This window comes from Artemia franciscana, chromosome 2 (genome assembly GCF_032884065.1).
Source record: "Artemia franciscana chromosome 2, ASM3288406v1, whole genome shotgun sequence".
Taxonomy (NCBI): Eukaryota; Metazoa; Arthropoda; class Branchiopoda; order Anostraca; family Artemiidae; genus Artemia; species Artemia franciscana.
The window spans coordinates 25,172,076-25,198,484 of NC_088864.1; the positions used below are offsets into that span (position 1 = coordinate 25,172,076).

General features: G+C 34.6%; 1 protein-coding gene across 4 annotated transcripts in view; it reads right to left on the reverse strand.

Moving 5' to 3' along the window:
• LOC136039230 (protein O-mannosyl-transferase TMTC1-like) overlaps nucleotides 1-26,409 on the reverse strand; it is a 327,626-nt gene that overhangs the window by 183,299 nt on the left and 117,918 nt on the right. For all 4 annotated transcript variants that reach the window (XM_065722793.1, XM_065722801.1, XM_065722775.1 and 1 more), the window contains 2 exons: nucleotides 11,415-11,488; nucleotides 8,254-8,409 (listed from right to left, as the gene is read on the reverse strand). In XM_065722793.1, coding sequence (XP_065578865.1) covers nucleotides 8,254-8,409; nucleotides 11,415-11,488 — 230 coding nt within the window. The remainder of the gene's footprint in view (nucleotides 1-8,253; nucleotides 8,410-11,414; nucleotides 11,489-26,409) is intronic.

Consider the following 26,409-nt stretch of genomic DNA (forward strand, 5'->3'; position numbering starts at 1 on the left):
TGTACCTAATAAACTTTAAAAGTTCTCTCATTGCTAAAGAAATTGGAGATTATCCTTTGCTCCTTTCTAAGTGGTGACGTTAGAAAGTTGGCCTACGGCACAAAACATCAACTTTTGAACAAAGACAGATAGAATTTTTTTTCGACGGCAATCGATAGCTCTTGATGAGCTGATCAAAGTACATGGCATCCATTTTTTGGTACGAAAATTTCTTCATGAGGTATACCAGTTTGAAAGTTTCAAGGGGTTTACAACTTCAATAGTAAGGTACACACTGAAACGAAATCTAGGCCGATAAAAATTGTGAGACATATAGAGGACTTGTAAGTAACAGTCGGCTATTAGGTGATAATCACCTTCGGCAATGAGGTGTTCGCAACTTTTTCTAGTTGGTGTATCTATTATTTGTATCCAGTGAATTTGATGGTAAAACGAATTTGGTTCCAGTGGTAAGACATGTAGGGGACTTGTAAGTAATAATCTGCTGTTAGGCTAAAGTCAACTTCAGCGATGAGGAGTTTGCAACTATGCTAGTTGGTGTACCCATTTATTTGTCTCGGTGAACTTGATGCCTATCACGGGAGAGGGACTTATAAGTAAGAATCGGTTCACTTTGGGCGAAAAACGGCTGTTAGCTCATAATCATCTTCAGCAATGAGGGGTTTACAACTTTTGCTAGTTGGTGTACCTATTATTTGTTTCCGGTGTATTGGATGGTTAAACCAATTTGGTTCCAGTGGTAAGACATGTAGGGGACTTGTGAGTAATAATCGGCTGTTGGGCTACAATTATCTTCAGCGATGAGGGTTTTGCAACTTTTGCTAGTTGGTGTACCCATTTATTTGTTTCCGGTGAACTTGATGACTATCACGGGAGAGGGACTTGTAAGTAAGAATCTGTTCACTTTGGGCTAGAAATTTGTGCAAATTGGTGCACATTGTATTCGTCTCTTTAAATCTGACAGAATTAAGTGTTTACGCAACGGGTACATGTGGTAGTTTCGTAATATTAGTGTCACCTATGGTATTTTTATCCTGAAAAGCTACGGATAGCTTTATAATACCCACTAGAATATATAAGATATTGTTCCAAGTTTTCATCTGTCACGATGTCTATGATTGAAAAGGATAAAGTTCAACTGGCTGCAAAGTCAATTTAGTCCCTTCTTTCGATATTATTTTGAAGTTGTTGTTTTTTCAACGCTGAGGAATAGCCTTTGGTCATGCGATAACTGATTGCGTTCTTGTTTGAACATACCTTTTTAAAAACTTCGATAGGCTGACAACTTCATCATTTAACCGATAGTGAAGAAACAAGCATAAACGAGAATGTAAAACAATGATATAGTTTCGTAATAATTAATAGAATGTCATCTATGGTAATATGATCCTGAAAAGTTAGGGATAGCTTTGTAATACCAACTAGATTATATAAAATATTGTTCCGAGTTTTCATCTGTCACGATGTCTACGATTGGAAAGGATAAAGTTCAATTGGCTGAAAAGTCAATTTAGTCCATTCTTTCGATACTATTTTGTTGTTGTTTTTTCAACGCTGAGGAATAGCCTTTGATCATGTGATTACTGACCGATAGCGAAGAAACAAAACCAAATTGTTGTTCTCGCAACAGTTTAGTCGGCGAAGCCGGAAAAAGGTTGCCGCAACATTTCACATTGTCCGGGCAACGTAGGTCTAGTTACTACATTAAATAGAGATGATGGTGACATTCTTGTGAATCTAATTTATAATCGCTTAAAATCGAAAAACTCAAATAATATTTTTCTCAGTTTAAGTTACAATAATATGACCTCCCTTTTAGCAATAATTGGGATAGTTTGGTCTCCCCCCCCCCTTCCAACAGCTAATATTTACTAAAAAAAACAAATATATGGCACCTAGTTTCAACAGTAGTTATGGAAGCATTTACAATCTGTATGATTGAAGAACAAATACAGGCTAAGGGCTATTCAGAATCCAGCCCCCTTTGACACCATCATCTCTTTAGTAAAAAGGGACACACTTGGTATCTTGATGGAACCAAAGTCAGATGAAACCCATAACCCTCTAATATCCTTGACAATAACTTTTGAGTAGAAAGTAAAGAAGGCTTTTCATTTCACGGATTGGTTCAAGCCATATGAAGCAAGAACTTTGAACCAAGGGGAGAAAGGAGATTTAATAGAAGAAGGGATTTAATTGACACGTGCAAATTCTAATCTGCATCTTTTTTCCGCACGAAAGTGCCAGAGTTCACTTGGAATTTGTAAGACAATATCTGGAGCCAAGAAAAAACGCCCTAGAAATTCTAGTCAGTTGATATTTGCGGTCCTGATGCAAACAGGCTATAAATTTCCATTTCTGAGATTGTTCCTCCATCAACCAAGAGTGGCTCGTAAACAAGAACTGTAAGAAACATTCACATTTGGAGGGTCTAGTTACTTGTATTAAAGGCCTTTAATTTCTTTAATTTTTTTATGATAGGCTATGAATCTATAAAATGTTTGAATGATGAATTCATAATTAGAACTATAAAATGGAGAGTGACATATAATCAAAGATCATAGAGTGCGTTCATCTTCAGGGAAGAGGGGTTAAATGCTTGTGCTAGTTGGTCAAACTTTTGTTCGTTTCTGATAATCTTGAGGCAAGAAAAATTGTCTTCGAGCAAGTAAGTAAATAACAATTGTAAGTAACGCCATAGCGCAATGGTATAGTTAAACAGAAATTATTAGGGTTTCTATGGCAATTTCAGTGATCAGCAAAGAATCAAGTTGTTCTTACGACCAACTAGATTAAAATGTGAAATTTTTTTTTGGAAAATTAACTTAGCCATAGCTTTAATGCACTACAATTTTATAAATTTCAAGATATACTAGATTATGTTATTTCTGAGAAAGGGAAAGAGTGATGGGGCCGAATAATACAGAATTAGCTTTTATACGCAATATCTGCTTTAATAGAAACAATTTTGTATGGGTGTTGGGAAGTAGAACTTCTCTTTAGTTTTTAGAGCAACAAATGATATTTTGTTGGTTACTGGAAAAACATTCAGGAATTAAGCTTAGGTTGCATGTCAGAAAACCGGTTTCAAAACTACAAAAACAAGTGACGGATAATACATGCCTTGGACTTACACAAAATACATTGAACTTGTATAATTTTGTCCATATATTTGCAAATTGGGGAGGGGGGCTAGCTTATGTTGCGTTATGTTGGGTTAGGTTAAGTTTCCAAAATTTGGTTTCTAAAGTGCTATTTAATCATCATGTTTTTTTTATATTTGATTAGGATTAAGCTAACTTCACTTCTTAGGTGTGTTTCCAATAATTGATGCGTACCTAACAAATTATTGTTGGGACACACTGGTACCGCCAACCCCTTTATTGGAGAAACCGACCAAAGAATGCTGCAACACTTCGCGTTGCCCACACAAGAAAAATAAGTTTGCTTTGCTTTTGGGTATCTCGCCATACGGAAAAAAAGTGTAATATAAGACGCTTACATTTATAATATTTTTTATTTACATGGTGAAGGAAAAATGGGAATTTAAAAGACTTCCTAATTTCAATTTTTACAAAAATAAAAAAATAAAATATTAGATTGCAGGCAAACGACAGTAAATAAAATGGCTGATTTCTTCTGCGCCGATTAAATGCGAATAAACAGACAAATGTCAACAATCATTTCTACCAAGCTTGAGTTACCGAAGACAAATACTGTCTCTTTCATTAATCTACTTCCTTATTCTAGAGCTCATCTTTCTTAATGAATTTGGATCAGTTTGGAATAGCACTGGGCACAGAATGACGCTATGACCAGGGAGCAAACAGTAAAAGGAAATAAATCCCCAATAAAATATTTTCGGTAAACATGAAATGACCAGGTCATGTTTATTTAGCTTCGAGAACTGCAAGGTGATTTATTGAAGTATTTAAATATAAAAGCAAACAAGCATCTTGAAAGGAAGCTTGACTGAGCTGCCTTGGGGCTATGAACTTGTTCATTCTTCCATAAAAGAATCATGATTGCAAACAACTAATTCCCAGAGAAGATTTTTAGTGTATTTTTAGATTCTGTTTTTTGACGTAACGGTGATATTAAGACTGGTTTTCGTCTTAAGACTGCATGCTCCAGAAAATAATGCAACAGAAATATTCACCATTTAGCAAACACCCAAAGTAAAAACAGAGCCACCAAGCATTTACTTAGAAGCACATACAAGGAAAACAAGTTGAGCAAAATCAAGTTTTCACCCAGATCTTTACCCTTTCGATGTTACTAAATAAATAGCAGTTTTGGGGTTGGCCTGAGCCCTGATGCCCACTAGCGTCAGTCTCTAGGTATATGGTCGCATTATAGCCAAAAACATTAAACTACAGGTAACATAATACAGCCGATAATTTTCTGCTTTGTGCATTGAAATAATTTACCAAGTGGTTTTGCTACCCAAAAGGAAATGGCACACGGAGATTGCTAAGGCAGCGTTATTTGGTGTCTGTAGTATTCTAAGGTCTTTGGTTATCCCCAGCTTTAACAAAATTTGGGTAATACCCATCTGCAACAAAAGAGCAGGGCCCCTCACCTCAGAGACCAGCAGTTTTGGAACACTAACATATGATCTTAAAGGGGGCTCCTTTTCTACTAAAAACCTCTTCTTATTTACCCATGTAAAAGATGCGACACTAGACTTTAAAGTCCGAACCGGTGGTGCTGATCTCCGTTTCATGGCCCCTCAGCCAGGAAGTGAATTCGGTGCATTCTCAGAAAATTTTCTGGGCTTCCTCTATGTTTTGGAAATACATAGACTAGAAATAATTTTTTATTTCGGCATTTTCAAGGCGGTTTCTTAGAGCACTAATCTATTAAAAATTGACTGTCCGAAAGAAATTGATGCATATTCCAGACAGCTGTATGGAAGTTAATGTTACCCATTTTATTCCTGGTAGCAGTTGAAAGTTTCAAAGAATTTCCCCAAATTTGAATTGGGGGAAGTCTATAACCTTTGCTTATCAATTTCTCTTTCCATTAGCTAAATCAAATAGTTGAACACATCCTTTGATTTTCAATTCAGTGACTTAGCTGCTGTTAAAAAGAAAAACGAAAAACATCTGAAACATTATTTTGCGATTTCAGTAAAGCTTAAATAACACTCTATTCTTTCCAGTGTTAAATCAAATGGTCGGCAGTACCGCCCTTGCTTGTGCTAATTGGAATTTGGCCTCCATGCTCCTCTTAATTTATGTTCCCCTTAAATTTAATTTCTTCTACTAGTTTCTGCTGTTCTACATTTGATGTTTTACATAAGCTCATCTAATATTGTTTTAGTAGTAGCAATAGCAGTTGCGATTTGAGTAGACAAAGAGTTATTTATTTTTACATTGTAATATAACCGTCAAATCTGGAATAACAATTTTGGTAATCTTTAAGCACCACCTTCGGTGAGGATTAAACTACTACTGCTGCTACTAATAATAGCTCACTGCAGCACCAAGCCGCCTGAGGCCAACACAGCTACGCACGCTCCTCCTCCAACCTAATCTATTTAAAGCCTCCCTCTTTACACCGTGAAATAAATGTATATTGTGTTTTGATACAGGACATATGTTGCAACTATAACTTGGTTTGCAATCAACCCGCTCAGAAATTCTGAGGCAACCTCAGAGAACCAATGGCAATTTTTGAAATTCAAAAATCCAGAGACAAGCTGGAAGAACCTAAGACAATTTGTGAAACGTCTGAATAGTGTGTTTCCATTCACAACATTCAAACTGCAATCTAAAATGTTCAAGAGTATTTGTCTGATTTTCACAAAAGTATAAAAATCCCATGTTTGCGCCATTTGTAATCATCCTTTTAAATTTTTTACAATTTTAGCATCTTTGATATTAAGAAAAACAAGTAGAGCTGAAGGAAATCAGAAAACATCTTTCCTTTCAGGACAGCGAAAATCAAGAGGACGGAATTTGTTCAGAAAAGAAGTTTTCCGGCCTTTTTAGGCCCCTTTTAGCAGGTGAACTAATATTTTTTTTAGTTTTTTTTATTCCATTTGGGTTCCTTTTGCCCAAAGTCCTCAGCATCAAAGATTCAAGCCTGTAAGAGAAATTTCGACTTGGATCTTATATCCTTCAGTCATACGTTTTTGGCCACATTAAAACGAATTTTTTTCTACAATTAGATGATCCTTGGCTCAGGGAGATAGGATGCAAATTTTAAACTAATTTTAAAAAATCATCTTTTTGGGCCCTCTATTATCCTTCGGACATTCATTGGCCCCAAGGCCAATGCTCCCATTGGCCCAAAGACTAATCTTTGAAAGTTTTAGTGGGTAGCCAAGATCGAACGCGTCTAGTTTTATCCTACTGTGAAGTCTATCTGGGAACAATGGGCACTTTAAAGCTTTTATCTCTTGGGCTGCTTCTGTCTTGTTTGTCTCCTTTGGTCTATTTTTACATTTCAACCATTCAGAAAAAAGAGTTAATGAGAAATCATGATTTGATAAAATGGGGAATGCAGCCATCCACAACAAGGGCTAAGCATGGGCAGAGCAAAGTGTGCTAGCCATCCAGTCACTTCTGATTAAAAAAAAGGGTACTAAAATTTTCGAATTCCAGTCGAATGAGCCCTCTTTCCACTTTGCACCACCAGCTCTCCCATGTGAAGCGGTTAATGGAAGAAAAAACAGGGCTTAGAGATCCCTCCCCCCCCCCACTTTGTGCTAAGTCAACAATGGTGTTTTGACTCAGGTTTTATTGTTTCAAATTTATTGGCGTGTAGCAAAGATTAATGGAATTCTACAGTTGGAAATAATTTCATCAGTAGTCTTTACAAGGAAACATTGTTTTCCTATACAAGAAAATATTCCACCTGGCTAACCACGAGGAGGAATTTTTATAGTAATATAGAGTGCATTGCCTGGAAAAGTGAATTGAAACCAAGGAAAAATATAATGTGATTTATCGGCTCTTTATTACAGCTCTATAATTACTTTCAGCGTGCTATTTCCATTTTTCAGTTGCCCAGCGTCATTTAATTGCAATACAAGATAATATTGCACAATATCACATATCACACATATCACATATCACAATAACCTATATTTAAAGCAACCATTACTGTATCATAATCATGAAACTATAATTAAATTAGTTTCATATGAATCTACGGAGCTTATCCTGTCCAGTAATTTTGAAAATGCGTCTATTAAATCCATAGGAGAAGCAGTAACAGGGGTACTTATATTAATTAAGGATACCTTTTGGTTGTCAATTAATGATGTAAAATTAACTATTTCTAAGAATATTGAGATGGAAATGTTTGAATTAATCAAATGGTTTTCAGTGTCTTAAGTCCTATAAACTTGCAAACTTCCTCTTCAGGGCACGTTGGATTTTGCTTCAAAGAGTCCATAGCTTGAAATCTTGACAAGAATGGACATACTGTAGACAAGGCAATGGCTGTCAGATTTAAAGACAAATATTTCCCAGGATTTATGGCTATAATAATTAGCAAAGAAATTTCTCTAGTAAATACCAAATTGTGTTTTTGAAAAGCTTGTTCTCTATTTGTCGTGTGGCTGTTAGGGACTACAAAGTCTTTGCTAATGCACAAACGAGCCTATGATGGATAACCTCTAAGATTTATAAAATATATAATAGTAAAGGCTGCAACAAAGTGGATTTCGTAACTTTTATTTTGAAAAATGAGAATGCACCAAGTTCAATTTACTGTCTTTTCTAATTAACGAGTAAATTAAGAAACTATTTGTTCTATCCACGTATTACTAATATTTTAACTATAGAAATGTGCCGAACATACAAAGTTGGAGGTTTAGGTCAATGTCAACTCTTTTTTAAGTGTATACGTAGCCCAGCAGTTAAATATTATATATAGCTATACAGTTCGGTTCAACCTGACAAACAAGAATTTGCAGACTATTTGTGTATCCATTGGCCCATTATAGTAAGTACTAACCTTCACTCGTGTCAGGAGTATTGTTATGTACAATTATTAGTTTAGCTAAGTGTTGGTGAGCTCAAGACATGTTTTGGGAAAAAGGTAACATCATCACAATAAATTATTCTCTGGCTATGGTGGCATGACATTCAACGGCTTTTCAAAATATGTTGACAGCATATGTCAGGTATTCGAATTAACCGTCACAGACAATTTTTTAAACCTTTGTCCTCAGATTTACTGATAGCTGTCATACACATCACTATTTATCTGAAGCCCTAAGTCTAATCTACCCCTTACCTCGTATTTGATCGAGTCTTCAGAATAAGCTCCAATAAGCAAGAGACTCCAACGACAGACAATCCATGTTCTTTGAAAAGCATTGCCACTCCCGCATAAAATACGCTCAGCAGACGATGATGATTTTTTGTAATTTTGTTATCATTTTCAGCGTATCTAAAAGTAAAACAGCAATAAAAAGTTAAGATTTGGGAGCAACAAATTTTTAGGACAATAGGATTTCAACAAAGATTAGCACAATAATATTAAAAAGTCTAGGAGTCTTCAAACACGTCGACGAGATGCCAGAGACCAATTTATTAAAATGAATAGAATTCTCCTAAAGACTTATTGATTTAAAGACTAGTTTCTTAATTGATGTTACTAATACGCAACTAATTATAGAGGGATGAGTCTAATAAATATCATCATGAAGGCGTGGTTTAAATAAGCCCTTCTTTGTAATTTACTGGGCTTGACATTAACTAGACTAAAACAGGCTGTCAAAATAATTTTAAGAGATAAGCGATGCGGCTGCAAAAAACAAAAGCAGACTTAAAAAAGTCGGATTCATAGTCTCATTGCAAGCTTCTTAGACTACGTTATTAGTCGTGGAGTGTGTGTCCTAAGAAGTATTTGAAAAAGGAGTTTATAAAAAAAAAACTCTAGCCCATATGCTTCCATCACACTATTTATTGGAAATAAAATTACAACAATTTACAGGTTATTCTGTCAAAGTGAAGTGCAGTCGTCCCTGAACATGTCTACAGTCCATATGAACTGAATTGGTGACATACAAAACGCATACGAAGCGTTACTAACACTTAGAATTTCCTTTTTCTATTAAGTGGAACGTACTTTCCTCTTTACTGAGATAATGCTATAGCAATGGGTTTCGATTAAAATAGGCTTAAGTGTGCGATCTTCATTCTAAAGGGATATGAGGCTATTGAAGAAAGGGGCTACTAGTCCCCTTCCTTATATTTTAAGAATGACGTATCTTTCTTTACAAATGGTTATCTGGCCTTCATCATTGTAATATTTTTTTTTAATTTTGTGTTCAGCAAATAAATGAATTTCAAGAGATCTGCCATTAAAACCATTCCTCCAAAGCGCTTCGTGACTCAAGATTTTATTTTCGCTGCTTTGATAGATGAACGTTTCTTATCACATAAATAAATTTTTCTTTTAAACGAAAGTGAGGAATGACATAAAAACTGAAAACGAACAGAAAGTATTTGGTATAAGATACGGGCTGCCCATGCTCAGGTCGTCGCTCTTTACGTTCAGATTCAACTTTTTGTCCTAATCTCTTAAGAACGACTGCTTAAACAGATGAGCCGTTGATATGAATAAAAGTATTTTTTATATCGGTATATAACTATGACGTGAATAGTTAGCGGTTGTGACGGGGGCAGCCCCCTTGTATACGAAATAAAAATATGTTTGCCTTAAGTTTTAATGTCGCTCATTAATTTCATTTGAAAAACAGCTTGACTTTTTATTTAACTTCTGATCGTTTTTTATCGAGCCCGGGCCTTTCAAAGATATGACGGGGCTACCACCCTTATATTCCCCCCATGCCTTCCAAATTGTACATATCGTTGCTTGTGAATCATTGGTAGAGTAAAAAATTTGCCTTAGCAATTAACACAATTTCTTGGACAGTTCATTTCTGTTATGTAGTAACAAGTGACTAATTCAATTAAATACATGTGAAAAAAAATGGTTGAACATTCGCTAGTATGAATTTGAGATTGAATTTTTTTTTAGGCTCGTAGCTTTTGTTGGTGACTTTATTACTTAGAACACTTCGTATCATTGGATTTACCATGAAAGTCAATTCGTTTTAGGACGATACACACCTTACAAGTAGTTCGTTGCCACGAGACTCTGCAATATATTGGGTTTTGTGTAATAAACACAAAACCCAACGTTTCAAATTAAACATCGATAGAAAGAAGTTCCTCCAAAAACTTTCCCCCTCCCTTCTGGCAAAACCCCTTAAAACAATCAAGATGTCTCTCCCCCTCTCTACCATATGTGACCATGAGTATTTGAATATTTAGAGATTGGTAGATTATAATATTTGGGAGAATAGAGATAAATTTCGGACTCCTTTCTCCCTAGAAACTCTTCTATATTCACCTTAATACCCACGGAAAGTTAGAAAATGTTTATATAAAAAATATCTTTTTTATGCATAAGGCCCCATCTCACTTAGACAATGACCCACCAGCCCTGCTTCATAATAGCTAATAGGAATAAATATATTGTGTATAATTTTATCAAGCATCGAGTGAATGAACCAGGTTAAATGAAGCTTTAGAAGAAGTGTCTACATTAACGTTTATTTAATATAGACTACATGACTCTAGGAACAAATGCGCCCTATTTGCAGAAACTATTATTTTGTGGTAGCACAATTGTTTTGGCTACTTAAAAAACACACTAGAGCTTCTAATTTTTGTTTAAATGAGCTTTTCCTCAATTGTCAAGGCCCATTGTTTCGGTTGGATAGCCAATGAAAAAAAAAACAAACAATAAATTAAAACCTCTACAAAACTCTGATCTGCTGAATTTGATGGTTTAATTTTTCCATGTAGATCGCTTACCCACATGAGTGCTTCTCATCTTTTTCGAAAAAAACAAATTTTCTATGGGGCGCAGCTTGTAATATGTATCTTTAAGCTTGATGAATTTTACATGTCTTCAGCCAATAATTTCTTTTTTTTACTTGAAAACTACTTTTTTTAAGAGTTTCGGTTACTATTAACCCATTTCATTACTTAATTACAGTTCGCTTCAACGAACTGTTTGATTGTAGGCTACTTCTTATGAATATAATTAAAATAAGAAGGTGATAATATAGACAACAAATAAGTTTCTATATTTCACACATTGAAAAAATTAAGTTGTAGTTTCAAAATCAGTATGATTTTCCCTCAAATACTGAGGTTAAAATATCCATTAGTACTACAGACTAATTAACTTAACTAACATTAAGCTTCTAGACATGGATTATCAATAGATATAGACACACTAAAAAAAGAGAAGTCTTCTTCCTTTTGTTTAATACAATAGATGTGTATTTAATTTCTAATGGATTAATAAATTTTTCTGTTAATCCAAGGTCACACACATATTCTATCATTAGCACGAAGATTGTCTAACAATCCTACCTCCAATAAATGCGGAAAGAGAGTAGGAAAAAGACAGAGGCCAGAATATCAGCTCGTCCAACGATACCACTGACCTGGAAAGAGAAAGTAATTCTGTCTTTAAAATAACACGGCACCAATATAAAATCCTACAAGAAAGAAACTTTGGGAAATATTCACATTTTTAGGAAATAAGAAGCGATGAAGTATTAAAGGCTTGTCTAAATCAGATAAAAGTTGTTGATGTATCTTTTTTTGCAGTAGATTTCCAGACAAAACGGTGTAGAACTTACTTTAGAATAAATTTTAGAATAAATTCTGCTTTTTATTCGAGTGCTGGGCAGCCAAATCTATTTAATGTATTATTTTGTTCCAGTGTTTCGAAGCGTAATATAGTTTCGTGTGCGGTGGCTCATTTTTTTATATTTATAAGTACTACAAACAATTTTTCATGATTTTGGAAACCAAAAAATAAAAAAACTGAACCATGCGAAAAGTTTTTATACATTTTTTGCCTTGATTTAGGTGCCTGAGTTCAATTTTTTCTTTGCTGGAAACAAGCGATGCCTGGAAATGTAGGAAAAAATTGTTACGAAAATATTTATTACAGCGTTCCGTTTTATCGGTCACAATTCTAAGTAAAATAACCAAGTCTTTGATTTTAGTTTTGCTCTTTTATGTGTTGTGTATTTATTAATATTGCTGGTTTTTTAGGTTTCACTTTTTGTCTTCAAATTAAATCAAACAGTCCGTGGTAACGAACTGTAGTAAGGAGAAACCCGGCACAATAGTAAACAAAACTCTAAAAAACGGGATTTGGATACCGACAGTCACATCAAGGGAATTAGGTTCTTATGCTGATTTTAAATATGTAAGTTTCATCAAATTTAGTCTCACTCAAAAGAAAATACGAGCTTGAGAATATATGCCTTAATTTGAAAAATAGGGGTAAATACCCATAAAAGTGCTAGAATCTTAACGAAAATCACACCATCGCATTCAGCGTATCAGAAAACCCTACCGTAGAGGTTTCAAGCTCTTATCTACAATTAAATAAAAAAGCAAGCGTTTTCAACTGAAAGTAAGGAGCGACACTAAAACTTAAAACGAACAGAAATTACTCCGTATATGAAAGGGGCTGTTCCCTCCTCAAAGCCCTGCTCTTTACGCTAAAGTTTGACTCCTTCTCTCAACTCTGCTTTTTAAAACAGTAAAAAACTTTAGCGTAAAGAGTGGGGCGTTAAGATTATATGACTTTTAAGGGGTGATTCCTCCTATTTTCTAAAATGAGGCAAATTTTTTCAGGCTCGTAACTTTTGATGGGTAAGCCTAAACTTGAAAGAACTTATATATTTAAAATCAAAATTAAAATTTGATTCTTTTGATGTATCTATTGATGTCAAAATTCCATTTTTTAGAGTTTTGGTTATTATTGAGGAGGGTCGCTCCTTACTACAGTTCGTTACCACTAACTGTTCGAAAATGTGGAATTTCGTATTTTTTGCCAGAAGACCGATCACGGGTGCGTGTTAATTTGTTTGTGTGTTTTTTTATGTTTTTTTTTCGCCAGAGGTGATCGTATCGACCCAATGGTCCTAGAATGTCGCGGGGCTTTTATTATATTAGAGAAGAGGTGAGACTTTGTCATTATTGGCTAATTAAGGTAGCTCTGATTATGGTAAAAAACTAATTAAACGTAGAAGTCTTCATTACTGAAGCCCTCATTTTATAAAATTTCACTTTTTCTACCTTACTCATGAATAATGGATCATAAAAAAAAAAAAAATAGTCGACTTAAGAAGGACATGTGATATAACATCAGTCATATCGAATATCAGTCATAGCATCAACTACTGAAATCAGGTGTTTCTCAAAAACCTGGTTTGAGTGAGAAACAATTGAATATTATTGGAGTTACCAATATTACAAATAGATTGATATAAAAAAGAATTATAAATGAAAGACAACTATGATCCAGGGGAAAAACGTGACATATTATTTTAAAGTCGTGGGCGGCTCCCAGGGCGTCAATAAAGTTAATAAAGATGTTCACCAAATTAATAAGCTCTTTTTCTTGCATAACTTTGTTCACTTTATTGCATTTAGGAAAGTTTGAAGTTTATTCAATTTTTTTAGAAAAAGTAAGCAAAACTTACCCAATAGCAAAATACTTCTGATTCTAAATTGGATTCTAAAATTAATAGATAGATAGAATCTTGAAGCTGAAAATTTACTCATTTCTCCGGTCCAAAACAAACCATATACATATAATATAAACTTAAAATAAAATTTTCTACATATATAGCAGTGTCTACCTGTTAAAATCTTTTACTTGGTAAAAAAGGCAGACAAAAAAAATATAATCAAAACTAACTTATTTAAAGGAAAAAAAATAGGAAAACGTTTTTTTAGCTCCATGTCTAATCAATTCAAATTGTTTGCTGAAAAAATTACTGTAAAGTCAAAAAGATAAAATTCTTGTATAAACGGGAGAAACTCTACAATATGAAGTTACATGAAGAACTTTATTGTGTTGCGACAGCAACAATTTTTATTTTTTTTATTTTTTTAGTTTTTTTGTTACTGGCACCCCGATTTCAGCTTATTCCTAGAAAGTTGTAAGGTTCTAACCTCTGCAGTTTCTACGAAAAGTGCGGACCTTAGGTGGTATTGATGAATATGACTTTGCATTTTGGAAGGCTTCGTAGAATTCTTGCCTGGGGCCAAAAAGGTTGGCTTTTGGTTGTCCTTGAGCCAAGGCCAATAGTGTGTGAAGTGAAGTGGAGTTTTCTAGCCTATGTCAGAGAGAACTATCTGAAGTTACGCAGTCAAGCTTTCGTTTCATCAAACCATGTTTCTGCTTTCAAGTGGAAAGCTCCATTCTAGCAGGTAGACGAAAATATATACGGCAGTTAATCGGCTCCACAGCCAACATATCTTCTTTGAGTGATAAATTGAAAAATTTACAGATTCAAAAAAGTGGAGACCGAAAGTACTGCCATCTATTGTTTCTACCCATTCCTGTCCTTGATTTCAGTTGAGTTTATCATTCGGTTTTTCGCACTTGGTGTTGCAGTAGAGAAATAGTATCAGACGTGCCTCTTAAACTTTAAAAGTTCACTCATTACTAAATAAATTAAAATTTATCTTTTGGTCCTTTCTAAGTGATGACGTTAGAAACGGTCAAAAAAGTCAACTATTGAATAAAGACAGATGTATTTTTTTTACGCCAGAAGATAGGTCTTGATGAACTGATCAAAGTACATGTCATCCATTTTTTGGTAGAAAAATCCATCATGAGATGTACCAATTTGAAGCTAGTTGGTTTACCTATTATTTGTTTCCGGTATATTTGCTAGTTAAACCATTTTGGTTCCAGAGGTGAGACATGTAGGGGACTTGTTTGTTTTAGGATCCTTACAGATAAAAAACTTGAGCGTTTAATCGAAACGAGGAAGCAAAACTAAAGTGATGCTCTCGTAACACTTTGCTCGGCGAAGCGGAATAAACGTTGCCGCAACACCTCACGCTGCTCATGCATTGTAGATTTAGTTAACTTTAATGACGAAGTGGGAGCACCGGATTAGTCTTCAATCAATGTAATCATTTTAGTCTGCAGAAGAATTGTTATCTGAAATGTTACAAAACGTCAGTAAAATACAGAATGCAATAAGTTATTGGGTGAAATAAATAAAAAACATGTTTTTTTTCAACTGGAAGTAAGAAGTAGCATTAAAACTTAAAACGAACAAAAATTATTAGGTACACAAGGTGTACCTAATTACCTAAAATTATTAGGTTTCCCGCTCGTCAAAACCTCAAACTTTACGCTAAAGCTTGAATTTTGTCCCGATTCCTTAAGAATTAAATATAAAAAAGTATTTTCAACTATAAGTAATAAAAACTAAATATGATATAATATAATATAAAATTTAATATTAATAAATAATAAAAGTAAAACAGTTCAAAATACAGATGAAACTTTTAATTGACAGTGAGCAGATATAAAATTATTTTTACTGGATATTTCGAACACAAATACAGTGTTCATCATCAGCAGTTTTTATATCTGTTCACTGTCAATTAAAAAGTTTCATCCCTATTTTGAACTGTTTTACTTTCGTCATGGAAAGGCAGTGTGGTCTTCGAAGTTATCTAAATAAATAATAATATATTGTATTATATTAATATAATATATATAATATAACATAATATAATAAAATATAAGTAATAATAAGTAATAAAAACTCAAAACAAAACAAAATATTTCGTATATATAGGGTTGCACTCTCCTCAGTACCTTTTCCTTTAAATGGGAGCTGTTAGCACTTTAAAAAAAGCTTCCTGTTCTAATTAAACAGCCCCTGTAGCTCAGTAGTCGTTCTTGAAAATTGTGACAAGCAGTCAAAATTTAGCGTAAAGACAAGGTATTGAGGAGGGACCAACCCTTTATATACGGAATAAATTTCTGTACGTTTTGAATTTTAATATTGCCCCTTTCAGTTAAGAAAGCTTGTTTTTTTAGTTTAATTTCTATTTGCTTTTCTAATAATACAGGTAAATCTGGATCAGCCTCCATGAAATACCCCCCCGCCCTCACGGGAAAATGCTCCGTGAAATTTTAATCAGTGTAAAGTAACCCCACCCGGCACGTTCCCTCCAGACATTTCCATCATAGCTGAAAATCTTCCGCTACATTAAATTTTTTACGGACAAATCAACCTGGGAAATTATCCTTAGTATACTTTCATTTGAAAAAAAAATTAACCTCTAATCGGTTTCTCGGTAACTCCGAAAATACCCCTTCCGTAGAATGTTTTTCCGGATATCAAAACACGTGGAAAGTAGCCCCTGAATTTTAATCAGTGTAAAGTAACCCCACCCGGCCCGTTCCCTCCAGACATTTCCATCATAGCTGAAAATCTTCCGCTACATTAAATTTTTTACGGACAAATCAACCTGGGAAATTATCCTTAGTATACTTTCATTTGAAAAAAAAATTAACCTCTAATCGGTTTCTCGGTAACTCCGAAAATGCCCCTTCCGTAGAATTTTTTTCCGGATATCAAAACACGCGGAAAGTAGCCCCCGGATAATTCCCAAGGGAACATCTCCAAATGCAAAATTGAGTTGGAAAAGATAACGTAAGACAATTAGCAAATGTTTCGTACATGAGTTATGTCAAATTCCCCCAGTGTGAAAATTTCCCTGGAATTTTAACCCCCTCCCTAGAAATTTCCCTCCCGAAAGGAGATTCTCCCAAAGGAATTCTAACTCAAAAACAAAATTCCCCCCCCCCCAAAGTTTCTGTATAATTTCCAACAACTAATGCTAAACTTAAAGGTTGAGAAATTTTCATAATTTACAGGCCTCTAACCAAAGACTGTGGGGGTCACTTTACCCATAAAGACATTGTTGTTTGATCTTTCAATTATTCTGAACAAAAATAATATCTCAAAATTTTGATCAGATAGCTTTGAAAAATAAATGAGCGTAGGAGGGGGGTAGGATACACATCACTATTTTTTGTCACTTAAAAGCGCACTAGAAATTTTTGTTTGTGTTCTAATTTGCCCTCTCCCAACCTTCTAGGTTAATTATTTCATTAGCATCACCCCTTGGTAAACAACAACAAAAATAATAAATAAACACGCATCCGTGATCTGTCTTCTGGTAAAAATAGCATAATTCCACATTTTCGTATATGGGAGCTTGAAACTTCTACTCTAGGGTTCTCAGGTAAACTGAATCTGATGGATTGATCTTCTTCAAAATTCTTTAAATTTTAGGGTATGTTCCCACTATTTCAAGAATTAGGTAAGTTTTCATAGGCTCGTAACTTTTGACGGGTAATACTAAACTTGATGAATCTTATATATTAGCAATCGGCATAAAAAGCCAAATTTTTGATGTAATAATTGGTATTAGAATTCGATCTTTTAGAGTTTTGGTCACTATTGAACCGAGTTGCTCCTTACTTACAGTTCGTTACCATAGCCTGTCTGATGACTCCTGGATCACAAATGCCGTTTAATTAAAATAGAAAGCTCTATTAATGGTTATAAAAAGAAACTTTAAAATAAATGGAAAGGTATTGACGAGGAGGTGACCCTCCCATGTAAGTAATTAGTGATCTAGGTAATACTTCTGCCATTCCTTAAACTCTTTAATAAAAAGTAAGTAGCCCCTCGTTTGCAAAAGTCATCTCCTAAGGCAACCTCATTACAACCTAGCAAGAATCCTGGATCTATGTTTTTCTCTCCAACTGATCGTAAAGAGGTGCTTCAAGTTATCAAATGTCTCTCTAATAGTAGTACACCTGACTTCTTTGGCATAAGTAATAAGCTTCTTAGGACCGTATCTTCCTATGTTTGTGAACCCATTGTGCACATAGCAAACCTGTCTATGACCAATGGAGTCTTCCCAGAAATATTTAAATCAGCAATTGTTATCCCGATTCATAAAAAAGGCGATCCGTCTGAGATAAGTAATTATCGTCCAATCTCACTTCTCCCAGTTATATCTAAAGTGCTCGAGAGAATTATATTCCGACGTCTTTCTCCCTTTTTATTTGGGATTCATTCTTCAGATTCGTTGATTTCTCCCCATCAATATGGCTTCCGTTCCAAATTTTCAACTGCTCATGCACTAATAGACGCCACACAGTTTATACGTTCCCAACTTGACCTTAAAAATACTGTATTGGGCTTATTTCTGGACTTTTCTAAGGCCTTTGATATGGTTGATCACAGTGTTCTATTAAGTAAACTCAACAACTTAGGGATTCGTGGAGTTCCTTTCTCATGGTTTGGCTCTTATCTCTCTGGTAGAGTACAGAGTGTGAGTCTGGGCGGGTTGACTTCACATCCCCTACCTGTCCGAAGGGGCGTCCCACAAGGCTCTGTTCTTGGTCCAATACTTTTTCTCCTTTATATTAATGATTTGGTTACGGACCTGGGTCCATCAGTGCACCCAGTACTTTTCGCTGACGATAGCAACTTTTTCATCACCGGTCCTAATTTACCATCCGTTGTCGCCTCTACTCAAACCCTTCTGAATAGAGTAGAGGAGTGGTGTCTAGTTAACTGCATGACCATTAACATCAAGAAAAGTCAGGTTGTATTATTTCGAACCCCTTACAAAAAAAATGAAGCTCAGCAAGCACTTGGCCTAAAATATTCTACCAATCTCCTCCCACAGGTCGAAGTTGCCAAGTTTCTTGGTGTTCACATAGACTCCTCCCTATCATTTGCAACACACGTGTCCTACATCAGAGCCATAACTTTGCGACAGGTAAGTATGATTAATCGTGCGAATTATTTTCTTCCTCCCGATATCCTTGTCACCCTTTATTACTCTTTTATTTACCGATATATCTCATACTGTGGATCTGTTTGGGGCAACACTTTTCCTTCAGTTACCAATAAATTAAAATCTGCCCAAAACCGTGCCATCAAAGCAGTTTTTCGGCTGCCCCGACTATATCCCACCCAGGACTTGTACTCCGATTTTGGTATTATCCCTTTTGAACAAATCATCAAAAAATTAAATCTATACCTTGCATACTCCGTTTACCATAAAATTCTTCCTCCTCAATTATTATCTTATTTTAATATTAATAATTCTGAAGGCCTCTGTCTCCGTTCATCCAACCGTTCCTTCATTGTCCCCAAGTGTGTCTCTAGTTCCGCCCAGCGATCCCCCATTTATAAATCTATACTTCAATGGAATATAATACCCTCCAGTGTCGAGCTATCCACAAGTTTTCGCACGCTGTATAGCAATGTACTAAAATTTTGATATTATAACTCTCTAAATTCTTATTCAATTTGCTTTAGTTACTCATGTTTTCTCTTTTCTATTTTTTTCTCTGTTCTTCATTTTCAATTTTTTGTGGTTATGGTCCTCAACAAGTTCGCTTCCAGGATCTTTATTATTATTGGTGTTATATTGTAGTTTTATTTGAATAAATTGAATTGAATTGAATTGAATTGAAGGCACTCTTAAGCATCAATGAACTCTTACGTGATTGATTCCTCTCATAGTTACGCAATGGTGTTGCCCAAAGGTACTCTTGAGGGTCAATGAACTCTTACGGGACTGATTTTTCTGGTCTTGGGATGTTTGTTGCCATAGATACTGAGATTTTTATGACTCCTACCCACAATGAATTATACTGGTGCCAGGCTTTACTGCTTCATATGAATAAGATTGGTTCCATGTATCATTGCGTCGTATGAATTATAGTGTTCCAAGTTTCATTGTACTGAAGTCAATCAACTCTTGCACAATCCATTTCTCAACAGCTTCATGTTGATCAACTAGTTGCGCAACTATAATTGCTTCCAAGTAAACGTGGTCTATTTTTGCTTACAAAGTTAATTGCTTAATCGGTTTCTCTACCCTTGATTTACTTGAGGTTATTGCCTATAGTACTGGGAGGAGCAATAAACTCTGAACAAATATGGAAAGGTGATTCTAATGGAGTATTGGAAGACCATTGGTATCTGAACAAACCCGGTAATGGGCGATTTTCTAAGGTGCTCTTGAGGATCAATGAACTCTGAACAAACCCAGTCAAAGTGGTTCTGCCTTCCTTAATGGTGTTAAGAAACAGATTGAGTGAAGAACAAGGATGATCGCTAAGCATTTGCCGATGATTTCAGAAATATAAAACTGGATTACGATTTGAAATCAGGACTCCTAAGGACAAAAGAATGACATGCTAGTCAACTGAAATATAAAGTCGATGCTATTAAATTGCTCGTGAAAATACATTGACAATAAACCCTCACATATAGCCTTATGAAATAGCAATTACATGAAGAGAGTAGAATCCCATTAATACATCCGAACAAGCCCATAAATACAAATCTTCTTGATTAGTGGTTTAAATGGCGCCGTAATTTTCTTTTCCGACGATACCCACTTTTTAGCCTCTAAGCAGTTACCATTGAATTTAGGAATTCCTGTCCTGAACCAAGAAGTCAATGATATTATTATGAACTTAAAAATATATTATAGGCAATTGGTTTCATGCACTTGCTATGCCATTGACTGATATGTGTTTGTATATCATATAGAATCATTAGTTTTAAGAACACCCCTCCCAACTAGTCATTCTTAAAACTTTTGAATTCAATCCACGGAAAATTTGTGGACCTGGACATTCAGGGGACGGTAGAGAGCAATGAAAGCTAAAAGCCCATAAAAACTACCTTCGAGTGATTTGCAAGCTTAGCCCTTCAGGCAAGTCTTAATTATTTTTTATTTTGAAAATTATTCTTAGAATTTCGTTTTACTTTTTTTCATGTCTTAAAAAGACGTAAAATATAAATATAATAAAGAAATTCTCAAATTAAATGACAATTAAATGATAGTGTTAAAATGACATTGCATATAAAAAAGAAATTCACATGTGATATTTTCAAAATATGAAATAAAAAGGATTTGCGTATGTTACTCGGGATTCTTTCTTTCAAAAAAATAATGATAGTAGTGAATTTGTTTGCATATGGTCGTCTAGATTTGCTTACTTCTCTACACCATTTCATAGAAATTATATAACCCCTCGCTTGTCAAGATCATTCCCTAAGGGACTCTTGAGGATCAATGAACTCTTACGAAACTGGGTTATCTGGCCTTGAGTGTTAGTTGCCCGATGACATAGCCCTAGGGCACTTGAACTATGAAACAAGTAATAGCGGTAACGCTATTGGAATAGTGTGTGTGCGTTGTCATGACAGTAAGAGATTATATTCCTTTGAAGTGGATTTTTGACGTTACATGCTAGAAAGAAGCTTGAATAAAAGAATGTGCTCTGAGAAGCCTTCCTTTATTAAAAATTTGAAGGCTTGTGCAGGTGTGATTGGAAGCCAAGAAGCATCTGGCCTGTGTAAGTATGACTTGAAACCGTGAAGAGGGCGATGTGCATATAGATGAACATAAAAGACACTTTGAAACGTGTCCTTTGGTTAAAGTAGCTCATGTTGGAAATATTTCAGTTAACCCTTCTGCTTCAACTGGAGGCCAAGACATTTGTGAGCGATACGTGGAATGAAAAAGCTATAGTCCAATATGTATCAATTTTCGTCTTTAATCACCAAGATACACCCCCCGACCTTAACTGACAAAAGCAGAACATACTTTTCTTAAACAAGAGGATGTTATAATATCGAAGTCTAATGGATGGCTGTCAAAAAAGTTCATTGATGCCAGAGAACCTGCAACAGCCGGATTTTTTGGCTACACGGACCAGGTTCAGTGTGATATTTGTTCAGATGTGTTGGAAACTGGAAGGAAGGGAATGTACCTATAGATGAACATAGGAGACACTTTGGAACATGTACTTTTGTTCAAGGATTTCATTTGGAAACCATTCCTGTGAAACCTTCTGCTTTAACTTGGGGCTATGACATTTTTGAACGATTCACGTGATCTAGAGGCTATAGTGAAAGCTTTATTAATTTCCGTCTGCAACCACCAAATTATACGTCTCGACATTTACTGTCACAAGAAAAAGTACTGCTCTCAAACGAGAGGATATTAGACTAAGGATGTTTCTTCAAAAGATATTAAGGTTTAATACATTATGTGTCTTTATTAATTTTAAAAAGCGTTCCTTTACATCACTTTATTATTTCCTTTATTAGTTAGGGGCACTATTTTTTTAGACAACAGAACAAAGTTCTTTATTACCGACATTCCATTGATATTTTTTTAGGAATTAGAAATCAAATTGATATATCTATGCTGGTATTTATTTTTTTTTTCCTTTGTTAAAGGTGATCTTATTGTTTTTGTGCGTTAGTCGACTTGTAATCGGTAATATGAGAGTCAATTTAAATGAAGAAAGCGGAAAAAATTAAAAATAAAATCTTGTGAAGTCTTGCTACATTTTTTTGCAAAGCTAGAGACACATGAGCAGGAATAACATTATTTTCAAGTATTTCATTTGTTTACATTCCTACTGCTTCCATCCATTCATTTTCAGTCATAGATGATGTCAAGTTTGAGATTCTCTTTGATTCTCATTGAAGTAACTCAAATAGCTGCTTTTCCCTACGTGGATAAGTAGCGACAATTGTATTTATTATTATTGGTGGTGGTTTTTATTTGTTTTTAGATTAGTTTTCTTTTAATTTTCTATCTTGTGCTGAAGACGCCTTGTTTGGATACAGGCGAAATATCCACGTTGTTTTAGTCTTTCAATTCTACTGGCCGTCGTCTCGTTTGAAGTTTTCTTTTTGTAGAGTTTTATCTCTCTTGGTTGTTTATTGTAATGTCTGGCCAGTTCGGCTTAAGAACATTCATTATATATGACACACAAATGAATACAATTCAAGGACATAGCAAGTGAATGACACCTATTGCTTAAAATATATTTCTAAGAACATAATAATGTCGTTGACTTGTTGTTTCAGCTGACTTGCGCATCGTTCTTTAAACAATAATTCTTAGGTCTCGCGTTTGATTCCTACGCCAGACGAACAATTCCTAAATTCAATGGAAACTGCTTGGAGACTAAAAAAGATGGGTTGATAATATCGTCAGAAAAGAAAAACATGTTAGCATTTAAATCTTCAGTTGACTGGCGCGTCATTTCTTCGCCCTGAGGAGTCCCAGTTTGAATTCTATACCAGTCAAATATTCCTGAAATCATAGGAAATGATTAACGATCATGGTAGATCATTACGCAATTGGTTTCGCAATAGCAGCAAGAAAGAAAGAACTCCTTTGTCTGGGTTTGCTCAGAGCTCACTTTTCCTCAATAGCACCTTAGGAAATCACCTAAGGTTTTCGGTTATGCTGAATCTGATGGTGTGATCTTCATTAAGATCACCTGAAGTTTTGGGGGATGTTTTAGTTTTCGTCGATAATACGCTTGCAGCAGAGTTATTCAACATGAAGGTCCTTCATGAAGAGGATTATGACCATTTTGCGATTAGTTTCATGCTTAAAAATTTAGTTCAATGATACCATTATTGCTATTACTACTAGTAATAACTCAGTGCATTCACCAAGCCACCTGAGGCCGACACAGCTACGTAGGCTCCTCCTCCAGCCTAATTTATTCAAGGCATCCCTCTTTTACACCCTCCCAGGAAGTTCCCATTTCCTTTAAATCTTTATTTATGACATCCTCCCAATCCAGACGAAGACGACCTGCTTTCCGTGTAGCCCCAGACGGTTGGCCAAAAAGGACAATTTTCGTCAATCTGTCGTCTTTCATCCGCAGAACGTAGCCTAGCCATCTCAACCTTTCTTTCATTATAGCCCTGGAAAGCGGGATCGAACCACATTTTTTGTACAACATACTGTTTGAAATACAGTCAGTCAGCCGGGTACCAAGAACAATCCGTAGGCAATTTCTCTGGAAAAAATCTAGTAAATTTTCGTTCGTTTTTCGGAGCGCCCATGCTTCTGAGCCATATTTGACCACTGTCATCACTGTAGCTTCCAATATTCTAATCTTTGTTTGCAAACTTATCTTCCTATTCTTCCAAATTTTTTTTTAACTTCGAAAAAACACCCTGAACCTTAGCTATCTACTTTTAACATCTTCACTGCTCCCACAGTCTTTACTAATAATAATACCGAGGTAATTGAAGCTGCCGACCTGATATATATATATATATATATATATATATATATATATATATATATATATATATATATATATATATATATATATATATATATATATATATATATATATATATATATATTATATGTATATATATATATATACATATAATATATATATATATATATATATATATATATATATATATATATATATATATATCTATATATATATATTATATGTATATATATATATATACATATAATATATATATATATATATATATATATATATATATATATATATATATATATATATATATATATATATATATATATATATTCATAGATTCTTCCTCTCCCAATAAATACTTCTTTAATCTTTAATTAAATTGCTGTAGATGTTCAGCTGCGTTAATACTCGCCGGAAGCACATTCCAAACACTCGGTCCCAAATAGCAAATCGTAAATCTTGCCCGAGTATATCTGGGCATTTACCACGGGGAGGGGGAAATAGGTAGTTTCCAGGGAGATTTTCCACTGGGGTTTTTCTTAGTGGGTATTTTCCGGGAGAAGTATTTTCGGCAAGAGTATTCTCCGAGGAGGTAAACGCTAGCCACCGATACGATCACCCATGGGAAAAAATAGCAAAAATACACATGCATCCCTGATCTATTAACAAATGAACTAATCTCCTCTTTATACAATCCTATTAAGGGAGGGGGGCAATTAATGCCAAATTTACTTCTCAATCAATGGGAATATCTGTCTTGGCTTTTTCTACAATTAGTCATGATTTGATGCCCATAAATATTCCATTTTAATTCAAAATGCATTGATTTTTGAATTAAAATGGAATAGTTGTGGGCATCAAGTCATGGCTAATTGTAGAAAAAGCCAAGATAGATAGTCCCGTTGAGTGAGAAGCAAAGTTGGCAAATTTGCCATGGCAAAAAAAATAGAAATTCATCATTTTGTTCTCTGATGTGCTCAGTCTGACAGTGTGATTTTCATTACGATTACTTGACTTTTAAAGGGTGTTTCTCCCCTTTCTTGAAAAGCAGGCCAATTTACCCTGGCTCTTAGCTTTCAGTAAGTAGCACTAAACTCAATTATTCTTATAAATTTGAAATCAGCATAAATAGTCAATTCTTTTTATATATTTATTGTCATCAAAATTTCACGTTTAGAGTTTCAGCTACTAGTGAGCATCGTCGCTCCTTACTTACAGTTAGTTACCACGAACAGTTTGACTACTTTGATCTCTAAAGATTGCAATTAAATAGTAATAAAACAGAAATTATGGTTTTTGTGTGCTAATAAGTAGCAATGAACAGGTTTGTAGTTTTTACAAAAAAGAGAAGGAGATCCGGCCAGTAAAAAAAAAGCACTTTATTTGGGTTTTCAATTTCAGTCTAACGGTTCCTGGAAAAAAAAGTACGTTACAGCCACGCCACTTTTCAAATGGGCAAAGCAGCCATGTTTTCACTATACAAAAATAGTAGCTTGAAGGGGGCTAATAGTCATTAAGCAGTTAAGCACCTTAAATATGTTTAAATAGGTATTTAAATAGAAGATAATGCCAATTCTTCATTACAGTGCAGGGGTTATGGAAAGGACCAAGCTAGACAAATGTAGTCTTTTTCAGCTTCAGTACTTTAAACGAATACATATCCTGCACATAATTTCATCATAAAAGGGAGCTTTTGCTTATTTTCATTGAGAAATCAAATATTAACTCAGATGGCGAAATCTTGGCTAAGGATATCTTATAATCCGGATCATATCGATGTTTTTTGTGTAATTTTGTATGTGTCACAGATACTAAGAATGATACAACCACTCTTGAGGCAGAAATGACGCATTTTTGCTCTTGAAATGTGCTCATGAAAATAATGGCACTCGTTAATTTTTTTTTCCCAAATTAGGGCAATTAATGAATTTTTTCAAAATTGTGAACTATCAAGATCGTTATTTCAGGCCATAAAATCCCGGGGTACCAATTTTCCCCTAAGAAATATGCAGCCGTTTTCGAGAATGCATAATATATATATATATATATATATATATATATATATATATATATATATATATATATATATATATATATATATATATATATATATATATATATATATATAAACACAGATATATTTGTCTATTATTTCTACTTGGGATTCGTTGTGATGCTTGTTGTCACATGTTTTCCAGCCGCAGATCTTTTTGCGCTTCATTTTCGCGCATCATTACCATTCAAAATCATGGGTAATTTCACATGCAGTAATGTCTACCAAAACCCTTATTTCTCAGCTTAACCCATGTCGTTATATTTTGGCTTTAATTGTGTTGTTATATAGGCTAACTTAGTAACAACTAGGTATGTTCCAATGTCTATGCCCTCTGAAATAGCTAACTTACGCATTGGGAATTC